Here is a 23594-nt window from a genome sequence, read left to right as displayed (position 1 = left end):
AAATAAGGCAAAAGGTAACAAGCAGACTCCGCGGCCGCCTCGCTAAGGCTATGACTATGACTATGTTTGACAGGTACAATATTTGAAAATCGATAATTATTTATTTATTTATTTTAATTACATTTATATCTGAATTTATGTCAACCTATAGACTTTCAAATATCAAAATGTCATGAATTAATATGTATTTGTGTACAAAATGACATGTAAACATATTTTCCTATTATACTTTGCCTGGAAACGCTTCCAACAAGGCGTCGGTTTTATTTCTAGCATGCACGCGTCGAGCCGCGCCTGAGCCGCGCGTCTCACGCAGGCAGTCGGCAAGCTCTCACCTGTTAACATGGGAGCCGAATTAAAAACAGACACGCCACGCAGCTGAGATGCTTTCACCACGCATCCAGTGTGTCCTGGCCGGCCTAATGATGCCCGGGTGTTGGCTGTTGAGATTACAACAACGAGGTTGTACTTGAAGTATATCTAAGCACTGTATTGCAATACTTGCATTTTGCCCCGTCACTCGTATTAGCCCGCTTCATATTAGAAAAATGACTTCTTCTTGTGGACATTACAAATGTCTGGGAGCGCTCTGGCGGTCTCTGGTGGTGCAAAAATGTATTACAACTAAATTCAATGCACGCCATTGACGTCACTTAACCGAGCAAAATGTTTCACTCGGTTACACAAGTTTTAACGGTTAATCGGTTAACCGGTTAACCATGGACACCCCTACTTCCTACAGTCTGTGTATCAATTGCAAAATCAGCACCTCTTCGGTAGGTGATATTGATTTCACAATGATCCCTGTGAAGTCAGAAGTTGAGTGAAAATGTGCCAATATTGCTCATTTTGGGGTGAACTAAATATGCAAGACTAGTCTTACATGTCACTGTTTATAACACATGGCGTTCATCATTTGCTGGACTGCTAAAAAAAACGGGGGTGGGGGGCATAAATTAGGCAGGGACCACTACACCAACGTATACAACACAACATAAATCATGTCAAACTTGAACAGATGACTCAACACAGAACCACATAAGATGTTAGGAAGAGCAGGAAACATGACAAAACAACTGAACAAAACCTAAAAATAAAATCAAAACCTGAATCCATACATGATGTTTAATTCATGTTCATTGTGTGAGTATCACCAAATCTGGCAGTAAAATACGGTATATATATATAATTTAGTATAAATAACAATAAAAGCCACTGTCTTTTTGAATGAATTGTTGGTTTGTATTAAAAATTATGAATTAAAATGATGGAAAACGGCAATGAAGTACAAGGGCAACTGAACTGTGTCTCCTGCTGGTGCTTGACGGAATAAAACAGAGACCTGACATCATCTACTTTCACTCTTCAAACACTGATACAAGTTCGATGTACTGTTTTAAAATAACCCCTGTACACCAGCGACAGTAGGTTCTAGTAGAATCATTAAATCGCGTTCTGATTGGTCGCGCGTTAAATGTGTCGCGGTCCCTTTAAATGTGACTCCATCTTTCAGCGAATTCTGATCAGAGTTCCTGAACGCTCAGAATCTACTCCGAGTTTATCAACGAGTTCAATCTGGATTAACGGGAGAACTCAAGCAGTTATTCCTCTGACATTAAACAACTAAACTACCCATCATTAGACGGTCATTACCACTGATTATCATCATCTTTTCATCAGCAGCAGAGTTTGGATAAAAGCGGATCATAATCTACAGACATGTCGAGTGAGTTCATGTCTAATCATACAGCAGAACTCTGTATAACTATGTGTTACATACATACACACTTATAATACAAGTAAATGATACACACAAGAAGCAATACACACAAGATTAATACACTGTAATTTCCGCTGTTTACTCTCGACTCAAGCTCATCTGTGAATCTGTAACTGATGTTGTCATTGTCTGGCGCTGTTTGCGCGACTCGATTCGCGTTAATAATTTCTCCAGTACCAGTTTTTAGACGTGACTCTGGGCCACAGCAGATCAGAGGAGCCGAACTGAACTGTTTTCCGATCAGGCGAATGTTTAACCAGGTCAAAGTTCTTCAGTTTCATAGCGATGCAAGTCCTGATGAACCACAGATCTGATAATCGCTTCCTCTTGAACCAAACTCCCGCTATCAGCGGTATGACGTACTTCTTATTGCGCTGCGTGGACTGCTGTGTCGCATCCCTGTTGCCAACTCTCGCGAGACAAACCAGCAACCGCGACATCAAAAACAAGCACATTATTATCTGATGTTTTATTACCTTTACTATTATTTATTATCAATTGTGTATATCCAATAAACGAGCCTGGAACATATTAAACTGAAGCCACTCTTTTATTTGGATCTATTATATTCTTTTCTATTTTCTCACTACTTGTTTTCTTTTAAAACGAGTCTCTAATATTAGCATTCTCTATTATTTTTCCATTTTATCTACTCGTTTTCTTTTTATTTGTAAAAAAAAAAAAAAATCGGAAAAACATAAAAATTTTACAACACTTACATATTTTTGCCTTTCAGTTGGTTTTGAATGCTTCTATTGTCCTAAGTCATTTTTAAGTCATTTTGGATAAAAGCGTCTGCTGGATGCCTAAATGTAAACCTAAAAGAAAAACTTGGATACATAATAATTAATAAGTAATAGTAAATATGCTGCATGTAATTCATACTACATTCTGTTTGCATACTTCCAAACTACTGCAGTATATGAAACCGTATCAAAGTATGCTTTGAAAAAACTTCGCATTTTTAATATTTTGTCAGTTTATTTATTTCTTTTTAAAATCTTAATTTTTGAATGCACTTTTTTTGTTGATTTATTTGTGCTTTTAAACTGAGCACAGCATTGTTGATTTTAGACGAGGCTACTGAATGCCATTGGGAACACTCGCTCTCTCTATTTCACTCTTGCTGCATGGTTACTGGAGATCAAAATGAGGCTGAGCATGTTGTGGGGGAATCCTAAGCCCCTCCCCCTCTACTGATGTATGAAGGGAGTGGCTCCGCCTCCACTACTGCAGCTAAGAGATCCCCAGGCCCCGCCCCCTGTGCATGTCTTCCTGCTCTGATTAGAGAGTCTGTCTCCTAGCACTCGTCCCCTCTCTCTCTCCATCTGTCCCGTGAGCAGACGGACGGTCGGCAGCATGTCGGACTCCAGCGCAGCTTCAGCACAGAGCCAAAGCAAAACTAAACCCTGCAAGAGAGGCAGTTTACACAGCAGGACCAGCCCGGGTGAGTCCAGCCGCAGAGGGGACACAGACAGGCCGAGAGATAGACGGGATAGATGGGTGGGGTGTGATGGGGACCATGTCTTCAGAGCAGTTCAGGCCAGTTTGGAGTTTGTTTTCTTTTTGAGTGCTTTTTTTACTCTGCAAAATGGATGCAATATTAAAACAAATATTAATTATTATTTTTTAAATGTATTTTTTAACCGTGTTTTTTTTTGTGCATTTTAATTAAATTATTTTTAAATCATTTAAAATGTATTTATTAATCTCCGTTGCACTGGTCAGTGCTTCTTTCTGATCTGACAGAACAGAAACGAGCAACTTTCATCATTTGTCTGTCAGTTTTGTCTGCTTCATCCCGAGCGCATCAATATATTAATGAAAAGTGCAGGAATGTGGGATTGTGGGTAAGTGTTGGTCCAGGCGTGTGACATGAGAGCTCATGAATTACACAGGAGCTTGTGCTGTTGGTCTTACCTGGGATTGAACCTGCAACCTTCTGGTTCATCTGAAAGAGACGAGAATGCAATGATTTCAAGAAAATTCAGTTAATAGTACAACAAAATATGAGTCTACAATAAGTCCTAGTGTATGATTGCACCAAAAAAAAATGAAAATGAAAAAAAGCGTATAAACTAATGAATACAAATAAGAGAAGAAAAATTCACAATCAAAAACAAACTACTACTGCTATTTAAAAAAAAAAAAAAAATACTATAATAATAATAAAATCATGGTAAATTAAAATATTAATATAAAAAAATAAAATAATGCAATATAAAAACAACAAATAAAATAAATGAGCGAGAAATACATTTTAGGATTAAAGATTTGACCATTCAAAACAAAGATGAAAATATATATATTTTTACATTTAAATATAAATTCATTAATACTACTACTACTACTAATAATAAAATAAATAAATACTGAAATAATAAAATAAACAACAAAATTTAACGATATACTCGGCATATAGGTTTAATTGTGCTCTAATGATTTTAATTTCAAATGAGAAAACATTTAATATTTAAATACACGCACACATGTATGAATTATATATTTTTACTCTTTTACTTTTTATTATTGTTATATAATCTTAATTGACCTGTACTGGACTTTACATACAATATTTATTATTATTACACAACGAACCGTTGTGGATTTCTGTAGAGCTCCATCTGCTGGATACGTGTGTGTGCGTGTGTGTGTGTGTGTGTGTGTGTGTGCGTGCATGGAGTCTAACAGTCTGAGGGGTTTGAGAGTCTAAAGTACAGTTAATCACAGAGATCAGTTAATATCACACACACACACACACCCGTCACATTATGACACCTACACATGAGTCTCCTGCAGTCCTGTGCCTTTAAGACTAAAACACACACACACAGAATACAAACAAATCTCTCATTAGCAACACAATGTGTGTGTTCAGCTTCTAAATATGAACCTGTGTGTGTGTGTGTGTGTGTGTGTGTGTGTGTGTGTGTGTGTGTGTCTCTAAAGCTCAGTCTAGACACTGGGTTACAGACAGTTACATGAGCTCAGTCCCTGTGTGTTTTATTTCACTTCTCAGCTTATTCTGCTCAATAACTGCCTGCATACACAGTAAAAGACTGAAATAGAACAGCCAATCACAGTCGTTCAGGGGTGGGGCTTATCTGAAACAGAATATTATGTCAGTTTGTGATTGGTTGTACGGAAACTGCAAGAAAAATAAACACACACAGTTGGCTTAAAAGGGTAAAAGAACCATAAATTGTAATTTGCTGATGATATTTCTGAATTAAATCCTTATAAGGCATGTCAATTCACTCTGTGGCCATCTTATTTTTGGTTGAAAACATCAAATTATTAAGAAACTATTTGTAACATTTTTAACAAAATGACAAATTTTTAGTGCATTAAAAAAAATCTAAAGACTTAGACTTAATCGAGACTTTATAGAGACTAAATAGAGATAATATTAAAGAAAAATAACAACTTCAGCAGAACATTTTCTAGGTGCGCATAAAAAAAAAAAGTCACATTATGAGAAAAAATTGGCAACATATTCTACTAAAACTCATCAGACGAATAAAACTTTTTTTTGATAGATTGGCTAATGTGCATTTTTGAGTGAAGAGACATGTGATTGGCTCATTTGACAGAGGCGGGGCTATTAAATGCTTCAATAATAAAACAAATAGAAACTATGAATAAAATAAATATAGATAATAAAAACTCAATATAATAACAACGATTTAAAATAACATATAATATAATATTGCAATATTATTATTGTTAATTACATAAAACACACACACACACACACACACACAAATAAAAACAGTATTTTTCAGGCTGGTGTGCATTCTGGCACTTTTCTCTCCTTCTTGAATAAATGTATTGTAATGAGGTCACGTGTCTACAGTGTAATGTATTGTAGTGCACACTACAGAGTATGTGCTGCACAGTACACATTGGGACGCGGCCACACACACACACAGAGAGGGAGAGAGAGAGAGAGAGAGCGAGAGAGAGAGAGAGAGGCGTTCATGCTGGTTTTCCCAGGATTCCTCTGTAAACACAATGGGGTTTAAAAATACAGTGGTGCATCCCGCTACCAAACCCCCCCACCTCCATCTGCAACGTGGTATGAGCCATACACCAGTGTACCCGAGCGTCCAGACACACACTGAGAGAGAATCACTGCAGGGAGAGACAGACACACACACACAAAGCTGGACAGGAAGTGCTTGTTATCCTGAGCATCCCAGCAGAGATCAGACTACACGCAGGTACTGCACACATCACACACACTACACACAGATAACACACTCATTACACACACTCGTCCTGTCTGCGGCTCTCTCTATTCATGTGTGTTTGTGAGTGCGAGATGGCTTTATTTTTGCACTGGGCTGAGGTGTTTTATGTGGAATGTTGTGGAATATGTGTCACATGATCACCTTAAAGTCACATGATGTGTCAAACTCCTCATTGTTTTGACAGGAAGATTGAGGTTTTACCTGCATTTCTGTGCCAATTTTACAATGGTCACTATTTTTTTAACTGTGATATCTCTCTTTATATTTATTTATATATACACATACATTTTATTTGTTGTTTTTATATATATATATATATATATATATATATATATGATGAGTTTTTTTCCAAAATGCTATAAATCTATTTAGATTTTTGAGTAAAATAAGGTTTTCACATAGCAGCTTTTGGTTATAATAACATTAAAAATTCAAATCCAGGTTTTGATTTTCAATGATTTATTAAAAAAACTGATTATTTTTTCCCAAAATGCAAATGTATCAATACAAAATGTATTTTTGATATCGAAACTGTTGAAAGTACACAACAAAGTAAGTTGATCCACATGTGACAGCCTCTGAACTTGCTCAATACTAATCGTATTAATATCGTATGTATCTTCCCCGCTGCACAAACCATCAATGTCATCAAAATTATTCATTTTCTTAGGGCTGCATGATAAATCACATGTGCATCTCAGTAAAGTCGGTTCCGTGATTAGTAGTGAATCTCTATGCTGCTTTCAGTGCTTTCAGATAGAGCGTCATTTAATACGCAGAGCCGTAGTTCACTGACAAGCTACGTAATTTCGCATTCATGATCAAAGGTGATTCATCTGCAATTTGAAACATATTTAGCTATATTAAGTTCATGGGGAAGCTTTGAAGGCAGACCACACAAAAAAAAAGCATCACAATAATACGGGAAGTGACTAAATCACAAAGATCACTGTGCTCTTTACCCAAAAGAGCTGGACGAAGACGTAGCAAACGTAGAGGTAGGTTTGGAGGATAGGTACAGTTGGGTGTCATCAGTATTGCAGATGAACTGATTGCCAGAATCTTAAAAATATTACCAAAGTAAGGTAGTGAGGTAGAAGATAAATAATAAAATAAGAGAGGGCCTAGAACTGAGCCCTGCAGAACCCCACTAGTAACATGAAAGCTTTGATGTAACTCCCTTCAACTTTAACTCCTCACTAGAAATTGAGTACGACCTGTTAGATAAGATTGAAAGAAACGATAGATATGAAATGGACTGAACATTATAAAAATAAAAAATAAATTAAGTTTAATTGAAGACAAATACATTTTTGTATATTACTGTGTATAATACATAGCGAGAGAGAAACAAAAGTAAACTCACTAATACTTAATAAAGCTAATAATAAAGGCTTATAAACAGTGTTGAATCATCATATATTTCTGTATATTTCTTCATATATTTCACAAACAATATTTGAAGAACATTGTATGGACATTGTTTTGGTTTTCTTTTTACAGACAAAACCCCCAGTTGATTTTCAATATATTTAGTATCAGTAGAAGTGGTTTTTCATCAATATGTAACTGCTTTCTGATTCATCTTAGATGTGTTTCTAATGGAAAACCGAGTGCACTGAAGTGTGAGCGTGAAGCATCTGTTAGTGACACTGATGAATGAGTGTCATCTGCACACGAGCTCTGTGCTTTAATAATGAGAATCAGACACTCTGGCTCGTACTGTGTGATGGTTTCTGCACTGAACACTGCACTGCTGTCATGACCGACAAAAACCAGCCAGTCAGTCGCTCAATTAGCTAAATGTGTCTAAGTAGATGCTAAAGCTTTGCTAGGGTGTTGTTCCTGGTTGCTGTGCGGTTCTAGATGATTACTGGAGCGTTACTAGGTTACTAGGGCATTGTGGATGGTCATTGTGGTTGCTATGCGTTTTTTTCTGTCTTAGTGATCCTCTGGTCACTAGTCTGACACAGATCCTTCCCTCATTGTGTGGCATCTCTCTTAATTTTGTATTTTTTTTTTATTTTCCAGCAGATGAAAATCGTGAGTGAACCCACAGCTATGAGCCCCAGCCCCAGTGACTGATATAACCAGCACTATTATTAGCATCTTTAATATTCTGTCTGTCTCTGTGTGTGTGTGTGTGTGTGTGTGTGTGTGTGTAGATCTGTGTGGCTTCGCTGACGCGAGGCCTTTGATGTCCCAGCGCTCTCTGCCCGGCACACCAGTCACCCACAAACACCTGCCTATCGACCTGCGCACATCCATGGACGGCAAATACAAGGAGATCGCTGAGGTGTGTGATCGGAATACGTGTGTGTGTAACATGTATGATTGTAATGCGTGGGTCTGTAAGGTGTATGTAACGTGTGTGTTTGTAACACGTGTGTATGTAAAGTGTGACTGCAACACACGTACACTCACCTAAAGGATTATTAGGAACACCTGTTCAATTTCTCATTAATGCAATTATCTAATCAACCAATCACATGGCAGTCGCTGGACTCCAAACTGAATGTCAGAGTGGGAAAGAAAGGTGATTTAAGCAAATTTGAGCGTGGCATGGTTGTTGGTGCCAGACGGGCCGGTCTGAGGATTTCACAATCTGCTCAGTTACTGGGATTCTCACACACAACCATTTCTAGGGTTTACAAAGAATGGTGTGAAAAGGGAAAAACATCCAGTATCGCGGCAGTCCTGTGGGCGAAAATGCCTTGTTGATGCTAGAGGTCAGAGGAGAATGGGCCGACTGATTCAAGCTGATAGAAGAGTAACTTTGACTGAAATAACCACTCGTTACAACCGAGGTATGCAGCAAAGCATTTGTGAAGCCACAGCACACACAACCTTGAGACGGATGGGCTACAACAGCAGAAGACACCATGACTCATCTCCACTACAAATAGGAAAAAGAGGCTACAATTTACACGAGCTCACCAAGATTGGACAGCTGAAGACTGGAAAAATGTTGCCTGGTCTGATGAGTCTCTGATGATTTCTGTTGAGACATTCAGATGGTAGAGTCAGAATTTGGCGTAAACAGAATGAGAACATGGATCCATCATGCCTTGTTACCACTGTGCAGGATGCTGGTGGTGGTGTAATGGTGTGGGGGATGTTTTCTTGGCACACTTTAGGCCCCTTAGTGCCAATTGGGCATCGTTTAAGTGCCACTGCCTACTTGAGCATTGTTTCTGACCATGTCCATCCCTTTATGTCCACCATGTACCATCCTCTGATGGCTACTTCCACCAGGATAATGCACCATGTCACAAAGCTCGAATCATTTCAGATTGGTTTCTTGAACATGACAATGAGTTCACTGAACTAAAATGATCTCAACCCAATAGAGCATCTTTGGGATGTGGTGGAACGGGAGCTTCGTGGATGTGCATCACACAAATCTCCATCAACTGCAAGATGCTATCCTATCAATATGGGCCAACATTTCTAAAGAATGCTCTCACCACCTTGTTGAATCAATGCCACATATAATTAAGACAGTTCTGAAGGCAGTATTAGTATGGTGTTCCTAATAATCCTTTAGGTGAGTGTATAACTGCAACACGTGTGTGTGTAAAGTGTGACTGCAACACGTGTGTGTGTGTGTGTGTGTAACGTGTGCTTGTAATATGTCTATGTAACTTGTGTGTGATATTATCTTGTGTGTTTGTAACTTGTATATGTGTTTATAACACATTTGTTTATAAAGTGTTATTGTAATACAGGTGTATGATTGCTCTTCAGTGTGAGTATACTTGTAACATGTATGTGTGTGTTGCTCATGTGCAGGAGCTGCTGGCGAGGAGTCTAACGGACAGCGACATGCGTTGTGCTCCGTACGAGTTTCCTGAAGAGAGTCCTATTGAACAGCTGGAGGAGAAACGCCACCGTCTGGAGCGACAGATCAGTCAAGACGTCAAGTACAACACACACACACTAAACATCCTAACTGTGTGGAAACAAATTCAAAATAAATAAAGTAAAAAAAAAAAAAATAAATAAAAAAAAAAATCAAAATAAAGCAACTTTCCCGTCCTAAAGAACTTCGACCAAGGTGTTAGACTGATTTTTTTTAAGCATATTTCAGAATATTTGAAGTCTTTAATTGAGGTAAAATGATGTTTTGGGAACTGTTAAAGTTTCTGAATGTCAAACAATCATTTGTTTGTGATATTTGGGCCCAGAGTGTTTTATAATGGCTTTGCACCTGCTCAGGCATTTGTTCGTCGATCTGTGTGAATTCATTTGCTTTGAACACACTGGTCCAAAACACCCACCAAACACACAGACACGTAATCACACACAGACACAACAGGCCAGAGTTTGGCCGCGTTTCAGGCGTTTGTGTGGGTGTGTTTGGGTTCGTGACACTTACAGATGCATAAATGCACACTCTTTCTGCTCGGGTGGAGAACTTCAGATTCCCTTTGCTGCATTTTAAATGAAAGTGCTTTATTGTGATTTATATCCTCACCTCTGGTGTGTGTGTGTGTGTGTGTTGCTCACTCAAATCTGCCACTTTGCCTCACATCCTTCAAGGCTTGAGCCTGAGATTCTGCTGCGGGCGAAACAAGACTTCATGAAAATAGACAGCGCCACAGACCTGGAGTGAGTGACTGGAGTCCGTTCGTCTCTGTCTGTCCGTTCCTCCGTGTCTCATCTCGTGTGTCTGTCTGCAGGTATCTGAAGGACAGTCATGTGGACCAGCTGTACATGCATCATATGGAGACACTTGTGGAGAAAAACTTCCAGCGCGTGTCCATCTCAGGAGAGGAGAAGTGTGGGGTGAGAACCAGAGAAACCAGATTCACTTAGTTTGCTTGAAAAAATGACAATAAAACAGAACTTTTACAATACTTATTAATCTGAGACATGCACCTTAATACTGTATATGTACTAATACATTTAAACAAGTGCAAATTAACCTCAGGTAGTATTTTTTGTAGCACTTTTCACAATGTTAATAATGCTAAAAGCAATCTACTGAATGAAAACGCATAATATTTTAATGAACAAAATTCTTGCTAGGTGTGAATTTTCCATTTTAATTCTGAATTTAAAGGAGTGGAATTAAAATAAATAGAAAAACTTGCAGTATCACTTATGAAATCCCTGAATGCAAATCAATAAATCATTTGAAAAACTTTTCATTTGCAACATTTTTTAAATAAAATCAAGCAAGCAATCAGCTATTACCTTGTGAATACATTTGATAACTATTAAAATCAGTCTAGTCTTACGTTTTTAGTAAAATTTTCCATGATTGAAACATTAAATAGACAATTTAATTTGCAGTTCAAACTGAGAATTTAGGTAATATAGAAATTACTAATAAAACAGAATTATCTGTATCATCATGATTTTTATACAGAAAAAAAGTCTTCCTCTAACTTCTGTTTTGTTCTTTAAACATTCTTGATATTATGCTTTTTTTTTATTGATAAAGTTTTGCTTTTTCACTTTTATAAATAGAAATTAAGTTTCTCCAAGTTCTCCAAGTTTTGTTTTTTTCTAAACGTTTGTTGATGTTAAGTTTCCTCAGTTTTGTAAGTTTACTTCTTTAAAAAGTCTTATCTTCAAGTTCAGTTTCACTAAGTTCTTTTACATATTCTTATGTTTTTCTTTAAGTTTTGAGCCTCAAAGATCTAAATATTAAGTTTTCTCAGTTTTTTCAAAGTTCTCTAAACCTTCGATCTTTCAAAAATTCTTTAAAGTCTTTATCTTAAAAAAAAAAAAAATCTACGTTGTTTTGTTTAGTCTACATTCTCAATGTTTTGTTCTTTAAGAAATTCTTATTACTGAGTGTTCTCTAAGTTCTGTCCTTTAAAAAGTTCTAAAACTGAGTTTTATCTAAGTTCTAAATTTTGCGCTTTACATTTATATAAATATTACTTCTTCTCTAAGTTCTCCAAGTTTTTTTCTTTAAAAGTTTGTTAGTGTTAAGTTTCCTCCTAAGTTTACTACTTAAAAAAATTCTTAACATTAAGCTCAGTTTCTCTAAGTACTTTAAGTAAAAATGTTTAATATTACGTTTTCTCTAAGCTCTCAAATTTAAGTTAGACATTTGATGACTGTAAAGCAGGGCAAATACACCGATTCGTTGACGTTGACTGATTCTAGATCGATTATTGTGACGTTTTGTGTGTTCAGGTGCCCTTCACGGATCTGGTGGACGCAGCGAAGTGTGTCGTGAAGGCCTTGTTCATCAGAGAGAAGTACATGGTTCAGTCTCTGCAGACCTTCTATAAAACCACGGGACGATCCCTGCAGGAGCTGAGCCAGAGACCGCTGGACGACGACATGTACAAGGACCTTCACGAGAGTCCCGGAGACTCAGGTGTGTGTGAGCACCTCCACATGTGTACAGAGCCTGACACGAACCAGCACTTATCTCTGTGTGTGTCTCAGACATGTCCGTTCACGCGCCGGTGTCAGAAACACACCCATACGAGGGACAGGACATGAAGAACCTGCCACCGGACGCCGGATACAGCTGCAAGATGGTGGACGGGGTCATTCACGTCTACACCGCACAGAGCCCCATGGACAAGTGAGTTTCAGGGACAAACCGACTGCAGACGCCCTCTGAATTAGATAAATTTAACTAAACCTACTTTTGGGGACGCCCTAGAAAGAGAAAATGGGTCATGAAGACACGTGAGCCTGTTTAAACACTCGTCTACATGAGAAATACACAGGAAAAATATAGTGTAGAAACAGCTCTCAATTAATTACGAAGAAACTGAAAGAAAAACATTGAATTAAAAACAACAATCTACAATAATCTATTTAAAAAATCTTTATTTTATCAAAAAAGAAGCAAACAAGTAAATATCCAATAAACAATGACAAAAACATTATTGGGTTTGTTGAATCTAGTAATAAATTATAGCTCTGAATTGCTGTTCTTAATAATATAATTGTTAATTAAATATATTTTATAAGTAGATCTATTTTCATATGTTTTTTATATAAATGTTCTTGTAAGAATAAACTAAATTTCACGACGCAGCGCATTCAAGGATTGTCAGTCAGGATGCTACATTTCAATGAAATTAAATTTAAATTAAATTAAATTAAATTAAATTTAATTTAATTTAATTTAATTTAATTTAATTTAATTTAATTTAATTTAAAGTAGAATCAGTGTTACTATTGTTAAATTAAATTTAACCAGTAAAAACATATTAATGTTAATTGAAAAGAAAAAGTATACAAATTCGTAAACATGTTTGATAGTGTGCCAGGGTTATTATCGCTAACTGCAAATAAAACTATTACAAACATTTTGTTAAACATTTTAACATTTAACTGAAATGAAAATATATATTTAAAAAAATTCTAACATTTTCTTTTAGTTTAAGTCATAAATTATAGTAAGAAAAGCAAGCAAAAACAACAAATTTACAACAAAACTACTAAAAGTAAAGTTTAAATGAATACAGAAAATATATTAAACTAAAATAACACTTGAGTAGAGGCAAACTGAGCTGAAATTCAATAAATCAAATCAAGTAATACTAAATGTAATATGACAATACTGAATAATCATGAATACAAGAAGTAGATTAGTCTTCTATAAGAAACTACTGATGAAAGTGCTACTCTTCAAACAACAACAGAAGTCTTCATGACGCCTAAAGATGCTCACTATGAAGACGACTCGCTAGGGTTGAAACAGGCTCGTCTCTTCAGTGTGTGTGTGTGAGTTCTTAACGTTATAAAGACGTCTGTGTTGAAACGATCCGCAGGAGCACCGAGCTGGACCTGCCGTATCCAGACCTGCAGGAGTACATCGCCGACATGAACGTGATGATGGCGCTCATCATCAACGGCCCTGTGTGAGTGACTCGTCTCCCAGCATGCACTGGGCTCGGCCTGTGTGCCGCGTCTGATTTGTGCGTTTCTCTGCAGGAAGTCGTTCTGCTATCGGCGGCTGCAGTATCTGAGCTCTAAGTTTCAGATGCACGTCCTGCTGAACGAGATGAAGGAGCTCGCCGCGCAGAAGAAGGTGCCGCACAGAGACTTCTACAACATACGCAAGGTGACGCTTCCCTCAGTTAACAGAATAAATTAATTATCAAAAATGAGAGTGCAATATCAACGTAAAGTATTAGAATTTAAAAATACATTTAAAAAATTCAAAATTTTAATTAAATTAACTAGTACAGTAATAATTTTCAAAAAGAAAAAGAAAAAAAAAGACATTTTTATATAAAGTTTTGTATAATAAATACTAAATTTTAAAATATATAAAATTTTAATATTAATGCACAGTGTTAGAGTTCTGAAATAGACTACAAAAATAGTCATTAACCATCAAAAAAATTATATTACAAATGTAAACACTTAATTTAAAATAAATCTAATAATATAATATACATATAATAATAGTATAATTAACTGTTAAAGAATAAAGTATTTATACGGAAAATATAGAACAATATTTTTATATTATAACATTATTTTATCATATAAAACATCATAATAAATTACATTATTATTAGTGCTGTCAAATTAATATTTACAGTTAAATCACATCCAAAATAAAAGTTTTTGTTCAAATAATATATATGTTTGTGTGTACTATGTTTATTATATTTATTATGTACATATTTTTAACACACATGAATGTGCATATTTTTCAAAATATGTTATGTTTATATATTAAATATGAATATACATTTAGACATGTAAATATTTTCAAAATATATGCTGTATGTATTTATATATACATAATAAAAATACACAGCACACACACACACACACACATGTATTATGTAAACACAAACTTTTGTATGCGATTAATCATGATTAATCATTTGACAGCACTAATTATTATATAAATATAATGTGTAGCATTAGATTATTTAAATATATAGACTATTAGAATACTAGATAACTATCATAAAACTATCAAATTAAATTACTTGTACTGTAATTATCCTCAAATTGAAATTAAATTGCTGTTCTGTATAAATAAACATAATATAATTATTTAAAAAAAAAATGTTATAGAAACATGTCCAACAAAATGTAATTATATAAAAAGTACTTATAATATTACAAATATTAATAAATACAAAATATTTAAATTGACTGATTTATTTATTTATTTATTTTAATGATTATATGGTTGTTTTTATTCTTTGAGAATTTATGATCATTAAGCAAATTCAGTTGAAATTACTACTACTACAAAAAAAAAAAAAAGTGCTAGATTTTTTTTCTTAAATTCAAAATGTTGCACCAAAGAGAAAAACAACTAGATCTCGCTCTGAATAGATTGCTGTCTAAATGTAAGTGTGCACGTGAAACCGATTGTGTTTCACAGTCTAGAGTGAGTGTGTGTATTGTGATGAATATTATATAGCGTATACTATAACATGACCAGGTGGACACGCACATCCACGCCTCGTCCTGCATGAACCAGAAGCACCTGCTGCGCTTCATCAAGAGCTCGGTGAAGAAGTACCCGGACGAGATCGTGCGAGTGCAGGACGGCCGAGGACAGACCATGATGGAGGTGTTCGAGAACATGAACCTGACGGCGTACGACCTGAGCGTGGACACGCTGGAGATGCACGCGGTGAGACCCGCTCGCACACACACACACGCTAGCATGCTAACACACGAGTCACGTGACACCTCCGCTCCCTCCGCAGGACAGGAACACCTTCCACCGCTTCGACAAGTTCAACTCTAAATACAACCCCATCGGAGAGTCCATCTTCAGAGAGATCTTCATCAAGACGGACAACCACATCCAGGGGAAGTACTTCGGACACATCGTCAAGGTACAGACCACGCTAACATCATCATAACACTGTCATATTTACAACTACTGGACTGGGAACGCATTATATAATACTATCTGTCATCAAACAATGCTAATAAATACCTCAATTCAAATATTTATAACTATACTCTGTATATAACTATATTATGGAATGTATTGGAAATACTAACATTTATATAGTATTCACATTAAAATATAGTATTAATAAGACGAATTATTGCAATATATACATACACAATATTAGAATATATTTAGGGATAAAATGTAATAATATAGAAACAATTGACAACATAAAAAGTTAACTGTATTTTATATATATATATTGTAAAACAATGTAATGTGTGTATTTCTATCTATAATAATATATATATATAATACTATCTATCATCAAACGTTATCAAACAATATCGCAATTAAGATTTTTAATACCATATATAATTATAAATAACGCAATGGAAGTAATGCAGTGTATTGAAATACTAACATTTATGTAATATTTATATTAAAATATAGTATTAATAAGAAGTATTGGAATATTTACATACATAATATTAGAATATATTTAAAATGTAATAATATAGAAACAATTGACAACATAAAAAGTTAACTGTACTATATATATATATATATATATATATATATATATATATATATATATATATATATATATATATATATATATATATCGTAAAACAATGTAATGTGTGTATTTCTATGTGCGCATTTAAAAATGTTTAAACTTTTCAAAAGTTATTCAGTACATTATCAGTATTTTTTTTATAAAACCTTTTTTTAAAGATATGTTTTTGCTTAGTTTCCTTAATCTATACTTTAAAATTAATTAGTAAAGTTAAATGAGAATAAAACTGATAAAATAAATTAGAATAATATATTCTGCTTTTAATATGTTGTTTTAAGAAAAGCAGACAATATGCAAAAATGAATGTTTTATTGATTATGCTATTTATTTTACTTAATTAGTGTTAAATAAAAAATATATTTTCCATTTCAAAGTGTAGTAAAAAAAGAAAAAAAAAGAAACAAAATACCGTATAGAAAAGAGATGTTTAATAATGTCTTAATTGAAACGTATATATAGATCTCATAACTGTATGCTTAATTTTGTACGTCCCACTTCAAACTCTAATGATAATTCACTAAACCCCAAACGAGCCCAGATGATGGCGTATATTCAGTGTGTTTCCTGTGTGCGCAGGAAGTGATGTCAGACCTGGAGGAGAGCAAGTATCAGAACGCTGAGCTGCGTCTGTCCATCTACGGCCGATCCATGGACGAGTGGGACAAACTGGCTCTGTGGGCCATCTCTCACTCCGTCTACTCCGACAACGTGCGCTGGCTCGTGCAGATCCCACGACTCTTGTGAGACGACACACACACTCACACACACACACATCAGACACACACACACACACAGTGAGTTTGAGACGGTGTGTTGTGTGTTTGTGTGCAGTGATGTTTACCGCACTAAGCAGCATCTGAGTAACTTCCAGCAGATGCTGGAGAACATCTTCCTGCCGCTGTTCGAGGTCACCATCAATCCCAGCAGCCACCCGCAGCTGCACCTGTTCCTGCAGCACGTGAGACACACACACACACACAGATACACACACACACACACTATGAGACCTAAGGTTTCAAAAAGGTTGAAAATTGCAAGTAAATTTCAGAAACATTCCAGAAATGTTTGAAACTTTCTAGGATTTTTTTGAATATTCCAGAATTTTTGGAAGGTTCCTGGAAATTTACCAGAAAGTATCCACCCCTTTGCAACCCTAGTCCGACCTTTTTATTAAAACTACAACCATAAAAAACATTTATTACTTCAAATAAAACTAAATACATAAATATCTCAAATAGTTTCCAAACAGTTTTATTTTAGTATTATTTACATATAATTTTTTTTTTGCATTTTTATTTAGCTTTTATATTTTCAGTTGTAATTTTAAGTTAACATTTTACAAAATTTTTTTTAAAAAAATTGTTATTAGTTTTGAATATTTATATGTGGGTGTAACTTTGTTTTAGTTCAGTTTTACTCTTTATTTCCAGTTAATTTTTATGACTCAACTTAAAGACTTTAACTTTCCCAGCTAACAAAAAAAAAAAAAAATAATAACTAAAAAATAGGAAAACAATAAAAAAACAAATTCAGTATATTAATAACTAAAATAAGAATAAAAACATTTAACAGGGGTATTTCCTGTTTAAACAGGAAGCAGTCATTTTAGAGAGTGTCTGATTGGACAGAAATCTAAGGAGTGCAGTATGATGTCATCAGGGCCTCTAGTTCGTTTGAGCTGAGGAGAATAACTAACTGTGAGCCACAAAACATTGATTTGAATGTTCAGGTGGTGGGATTCGACAGCGTGGACGACGAGTCCAAACCGGAGAGTCACGTCTTCAACCTGGACAGTCCGTCTCCGGCGCGCTGGTGTGACGACGACAACCCGCCGTACTCGTACTACCTGTACTACATGTACGTCAACATGACCGTGCTCAACCACCTGCGCAGGTACCCACTCGCGACACGTCATGAGATCGAATCGCTTTAGAAAGAGTCACCTGAATCACCCGTCTGTCTGTGTGAGCAGGAGGCGGGGCTTCAACACCTTCGTGCTGCGACCTCACTGCGGGGAGGCGGGGCCTATCCATCACCTGGTGTCCGGATTCATGCTGTCGGAAAACATCTCGCACGGACTGCTGCTCAGGAAGGTATCTAGATGATAGGGAGGAGAGATCAAGAGAGACTGATTCACTAAAGAACCGCTTCAGAAGAGTCAGAAATCAGACGAACGGTTGTGCAGTGCTTGTGTGATTCAGAAAAATGATTCAGTTCACTTAAAGCACCAGTTCAAAAGAGTCACTAGTTCAGGAATGTGAGTGTGGTTGGGTTTGATTCAGTAAAATTAACGGTTTCTTAAGAATCTTTAGTCCTACAATTGGATTACATTGGTCATGCTTTGTGGATTTAATTTCCTAAAAGAGCCGGTTCATAAGAGTCATTTGTTCAGGAATCAGACTAAATGGTTTCTTTTTAGTGAACCAAACACATACAGAGCAACCGATGTAGTCCGATGCCTAAATTAAGTTATTACGGCAACGGATTTCACTAGAAGTCTTGATTCATTTAAAGATTCAGTTCAAAGGAATCATTTGTTCAGGAATCATACTATCCTGGTCGCCTGATTTAAATCCAGTACTTTTAAAAGAACAGTAACTAGATGTTTTTAGCCAATACAGAGCCACTAATATAATCTGACTCCTTAAATTTATGAACCAGTCCTTTTTGGTGAATCAACCACAGAGCACAACCAGTGTTTTTGTATTTTGATTCAATAAAACGGTTCAGTTCAAAAGAGTCATTTGTTCAGAACACGGTGTTAATAATGTTGATTCACTGAAAAGAACCGCTTCATAAGAGTCAATCATTATTTTGAACTGGTTCTGGTTTCCTACACTCCTTTAACAGACAGAAATGAATTTATAAGCGGGAAGTGGAGGTCAGATGAGCAGTGATTGTGTACCTGTGTGTGTGTGTCGTAGGCTCCGGTCCTGCAGTATCTGTATTATCTGGCTCAGGTGGGCATCGCCATGTCTCCGCTCAGCAACAACAGTCTGTTTCTGAGTTACCATCGCAACCCTCTGCCCGAGTATCTGTCCCGCGGCCTGATGGTGTCTCTGTCCACCGACGACCCGCTGCAGTTCCACTTCACTAAGGTGAGTGGTGCACGAGCATGAGGACACTCCTGTCTGATGACTGTGTGTGTGTGTAAACGTGTGTGTGTGTGTTTCAGGAGCCTCTGATGGAGGAGTACAGCATCGCCGCTCAGGTGTGGAAACTGAGCTCATGTGACATGTGTGAACTCGCCAGAAACAGTGTGTTAATGAGCGGCTTCTCACACAAGGTAACACACACACACACCAACAAAATGAAACCGCAGTATAATGTAGAAACTACTCACGTTATTAAAACTAAATTAACTTTGAAATGTTTGATCATCATTAATTCTATAGTTTCTTTGCATGGTGTGTTGTGTTGTTAAAATATATCTAATAATAATTGTTCTAGTTATACTAATCTTATAAATGGCTGGAAAGTGGTGTGAAAAAATTATAAACTTCTAAATCCTTTCCTCTAACAGTAAAGTAAAATAAATTAAAATGGTTAAAAATGTGTGGGAACACATCCAAAAAAAAAAAAAGAAAAACCCAAATAAATAAAATTACACTGTAATATTTACTACAGTAGAAATGACAGACTAAAATAACAAATGGCGTAAATGTACATGTATATACATTAAATAACTTAATTATAAAACTTAAAGCTTAATTATTAATTTAAAAAAGGATTCAATTTAGTTTTGTAACTTAAATTTAATTAAATATACATTATATTTTAAAAACATGCATAATGATTCACTCAATAGTTATTCATCTATATTTTCCTGTAAAGCTGCTTTGAAATGACACATGACACATTATTGACTCAAATTGTTCTCTCTTTTCTGCTCGTTTCAGAGTAAGAGTCATTGGCTGGGTCCTGATTACACTAAAGAGGGTCCCGTCAGTAATGACATCTGGCGCACAAACGTCCCAGACATCCGTGTGGGGTATCGATACGAGACTCTGTGTGAAGAGCTGCACCTGATCACGCAGGCCATCCGAACACAGGAGCTGGACAGAATCGAGGAGGAGGAGGGGCTGTCATTCACGTCCAGCCAATCAACAAACTAGAGATGAGCCCTGACCCCACCCACACACCACCTGTCCAATCAACACACTCAAGATCTGATCTGACCCCGCCCACACACCACCTGTCCAATCAACACACTCGAGATCTGATCCTCCTACATTCCACCTGTCCAATCAACACGCTTGAGATCTGATCTGACCCCGCCCACACACCACCTGTCCAATCAACACGCTCGAGAAATGATCCGCCTACATTCCAATTGTCCAATCAACACGCTCAAGATAAGATCTGACCCCACCCACACACCACCTGTCCAATCAACACGCTCGAGAAATGATCCGCCTACATTCCAATTGTCCAATCAACACTCTCAAGATAAGATCTGACCCCACCCACACACCACCTGTCCAATCAACACGCTCGAGATCTGATCTGACCCCGCCCACACACCACCTGTCCAATCAACACGCTCGAGATCTGATCTGACCCCGCCCACACACCACCTGTCCAATCAACACGCTCGAGATGTGATCCGCCTACATTCCAATTGTCCAATCAACACCCTCAAGATAAGATCTGATCTGACCCCGCCCACATATCGCCTGTCCAATCAACACCATGAGATCTGATCTGACCCCACTCACACACCACCTGTCCAATCAACACGCTCGAGATCTGATCTGACCCGCCTACATTCCACTTGTCCAATCAAAACGCTTAAGATGTGGTCTGACCCCGCCCACATGTCGTCTGTCCAATCAACACACTCAAGATCTGATCTGACCCCGCCCACACACCACCTGTCCAATCAACACGCTTGAGATCTGATCTGACCCCACCCACACACGACCTGTCGAATCAACACACTCAAGATCTGATCTGACCCCGCCCACACACCACCTGTTGAATCCACACACTCAAGATCTGATCTGACCCCGCCCACACACGACCTTTTGAATCAACACACTCAAGATCTTATATCACCTGTCCAATCAACATGCTTGAGATCTGATCTGACCCCACCCACACACCACCTGTCCAATCAACACGCTTGAGATCTGATCTGACCCCACCCACACACCACCTGCCCAATCAACACGCTTGAGATCTGATCTGACCCCACCCACACACCACCTGCCCAATCAACACGCTTGAGATCTGATCTGACCTGCCTACATCTCACTTGTCCAATCAAATCGCTCAAGATGTGATCTGACCCCGCCCACATATCTCCTATTCACTCAGCAAGCTCAAGATTAGATCTGACCCCGCCCACACACCACCTGTCCTTCCTTTCCTCTCATGTTGCTGCATGTTTAGAGACGTTTTAGCCATGCATCGCTATTGTACGACGTTACACCTCCATCAGGACGTCACGCTCCCGCACGTGCCTTTTACTGTAGAGACTTTTATTTTGAAGGCTTTATTTGATGTGTCTGTGATTAAAAAACCTAATCCTAACTACAATTATTAACTTGAAAATCTAAATGTAAAACTAAACTGAAATAATTCAAGTTTTTTTTTAATACTATATTAACACCAGTTAATATAAAAAACAATCATATCAATATTATGATAGTAATATATTTTAAATTATAGATTTTAATATATTGATAATAATATTATTATAAATATAGTTAGTTTTAAAATGTTTCTGTAAAAAAGACCTAAAAACTATAGTTCTATTTTACATTAATATTTAGTTTTTACCATTAAAGTTGAAAACTAAATATAATTTACACCATTATACATATTAATATCCATAATGATATAAAGTCTATATTATTAAATTGTAATATTAATTATAATATGTTTTCAACATTAATATGTTAAAATCGATAAGTAATAATGCTATTCATATAGTATTATAAATAAAATGATTATATATGCTATTATATGAATAGTAGCACCCCCCCCCCCCACCCCTTATGTCTTTTGCTTTAGCTACTGTTTGACGGTTTATTTTGGGATTAGAATTCACTGTGAACACATCTTTCAATCTTTTGTTCATTTATCCGTTATATTTTCTCGTCATTTTAAAGGGTTTATGTTGTCTGAAGGCTGAACTGTTCAGAAGTGAATGTGCTCCAGTCCTGCAGGAGGCGCAGTTGAGACAAAACCTCTGTTTGTTTTACTAATATTAAACCTACTGAACTCACCAAACCTTCCGTTTCTGTGATGTTTACAAAGTAGTTTATTTAACATATCTTATACGCTCGACATTGATGTTAGTTTTGAGTTTGTAGCATTTTCCGATCCAGCATGTGTTCGGTAGATTGAGTTGACGCTATACTGACTGTTAATCGCCATACAGTATCTTGACACTGAACTAATAAATAACACCAAACGTGACTCAAAAAAAGCCTAATTTATAGAAACTAGCACATAAATCCAGAGCAGAGCATGACGCACAACATGCTAGAAAGCAAGTGATAATGAATAGCTGTACGAAATGTATCTATTTTTTGTGAGAATGAGTGTTTTGTTGATTTTAATAAAGCATGTGTTTAATCTCATCTGGGCTTTTGTGCATCTCTGCATCAGAAAAATTCTCCAAATCCAGTTCGTCAAAACCAGCTGAAGGGTCATTTTTAACCAGAAAGATACACATTTAAAATAACAAATGCATTGTTTACAGAACCCCTTTGACCAAAATGATGTGCTTGAAGAGCCCCCTGAGATTTTAAGTAAATATTTCAATTTAACGGCACATTTGCATGTTAAACTTAAAAAAAAAAAACTTTTTATCCGTTTTAAAGTTTTATAGTATTTACACAGCTATTATTATTATTACTCTCTACAAATCATACAAATATTTTTCATTATTATTATTTTATTTTTTATTTATTAATGATTTTTTAATGGTATTTCCTCGTAGGCGTACCATGTTCACCAACTCACGAACCCCCTGCTATTCCCTCATGTGTGAGACTCAAGAGACCTGAATAGTTTACGTGTGTGTGTGTGTGTGTGTGTGTGTGTGTGTGTGTGCGTAGTCCTTGAAAAAATTAACTAAAAGTCAATGTGCTTGAAAGTCCTGGACTC

General features: G+C 36.4%; 1 protein-coding gene across 6 annotated transcripts; it reads left to right on the top strand.

Annotated features, from left to right (window-relative positions):
* Positions 1 to 1504: 1504 nt before the first annotated feature.
* On the top strand, positions 1505 to 23065 carry LOC127987703 (AMP deaminase 2). 6 transcript variants are annotated; one of them, XR_008161331.1, is made up of 19 exons: positions 3014 to 3227; positions 8199 to 8329; positions 9826 to 9956; positions 10576 to 10644; positions 10716 to 10821; positions 12187 to 12373; positions 12445 to 12586; positions 13788 to 13877; positions 13951 to 14080; positions 15431 to 15625; positions 15702 to 15833; positions 17052 to 17215; positions 17307 to 17433; positions 18205 to 18368; positions 18448 to 18568; positions 19400 to 19573; positions 19651 to 19761; positions 20375 to 20670; positions 21053 to 23065. XR_008161331.1 is itself a non-coding variant. In XM_052590063.1 (18 exons), exons 1-18 carry the CDS (start codon positions 1720 to 1722, stop codon positions 20588 to 20590), a joined length of 2397 nt encoding a protein of 798 aa, XP_052446023.1. In that variant the 5' UTR covers positions 1505 to 1719; the 3' UTR covers positions 20591 to 23065. The 6 variants fall into 6 exon arrangements, 3 of the variants coding, with proteins under 3 accessions (XP_052446023.1, XP_052446022.1, XP_052446024.1); XR_008161330.1 differs by having other exon boundaries at positions 20859 to 23065; XR_008161329.1 differs by having other exon boundaries at positions 20765 to 23065.
* Positions 23066 to 23594: the final 529 nt, after the last annotated feature.

This window comes from Carassius gibelio, chromosome B22 (assembly GCF_023724105.1).
Source record: "Carassius gibelio isolate Cgi1373 ecotype wild population from Czech Republic chromosome B22, carGib1.2-hapl.c, whole genome shotgun sequence".
Lineage (NCBI taxonomy): Eukaryota > Metazoa > Chordata > Actinopteri > Cypriniformes > Cyprinidae > Carassius > Carassius gibelio.
Note: the sequence above shows the minus strand (reverse complement) of the source record. Positions and strands in the feature narration are given on the sequence as shown.

What these genes read in the sequence shown, in the direction of transcription:
- LOC127987703 (XM_052590062.1), top strand. Translation starts at nt 3,140, where the DNA reads ATGTCGGACTCCAGCGCAGCTTCAGCACAGAGCCAAAGCAAAACTAAA. An exon ending in ACTTCGGACACATCGTCAAG is followed by an intron (nt 15,834 to 17,051) that starts GTACAGACCACG and finishes CTGTGTGCGCAG; the next exon opens with GAAGTGATGTCAGACCTGGA. An exon ending in GTGCTCAACCACCTGCGCAG is followed by an intron (nt 18,369 to 18,447) that starts GTACCCACTCGC and finishes CTGTGTGAGCAG; the next exon opens with GAGGCGGGGCTTCAACACCT.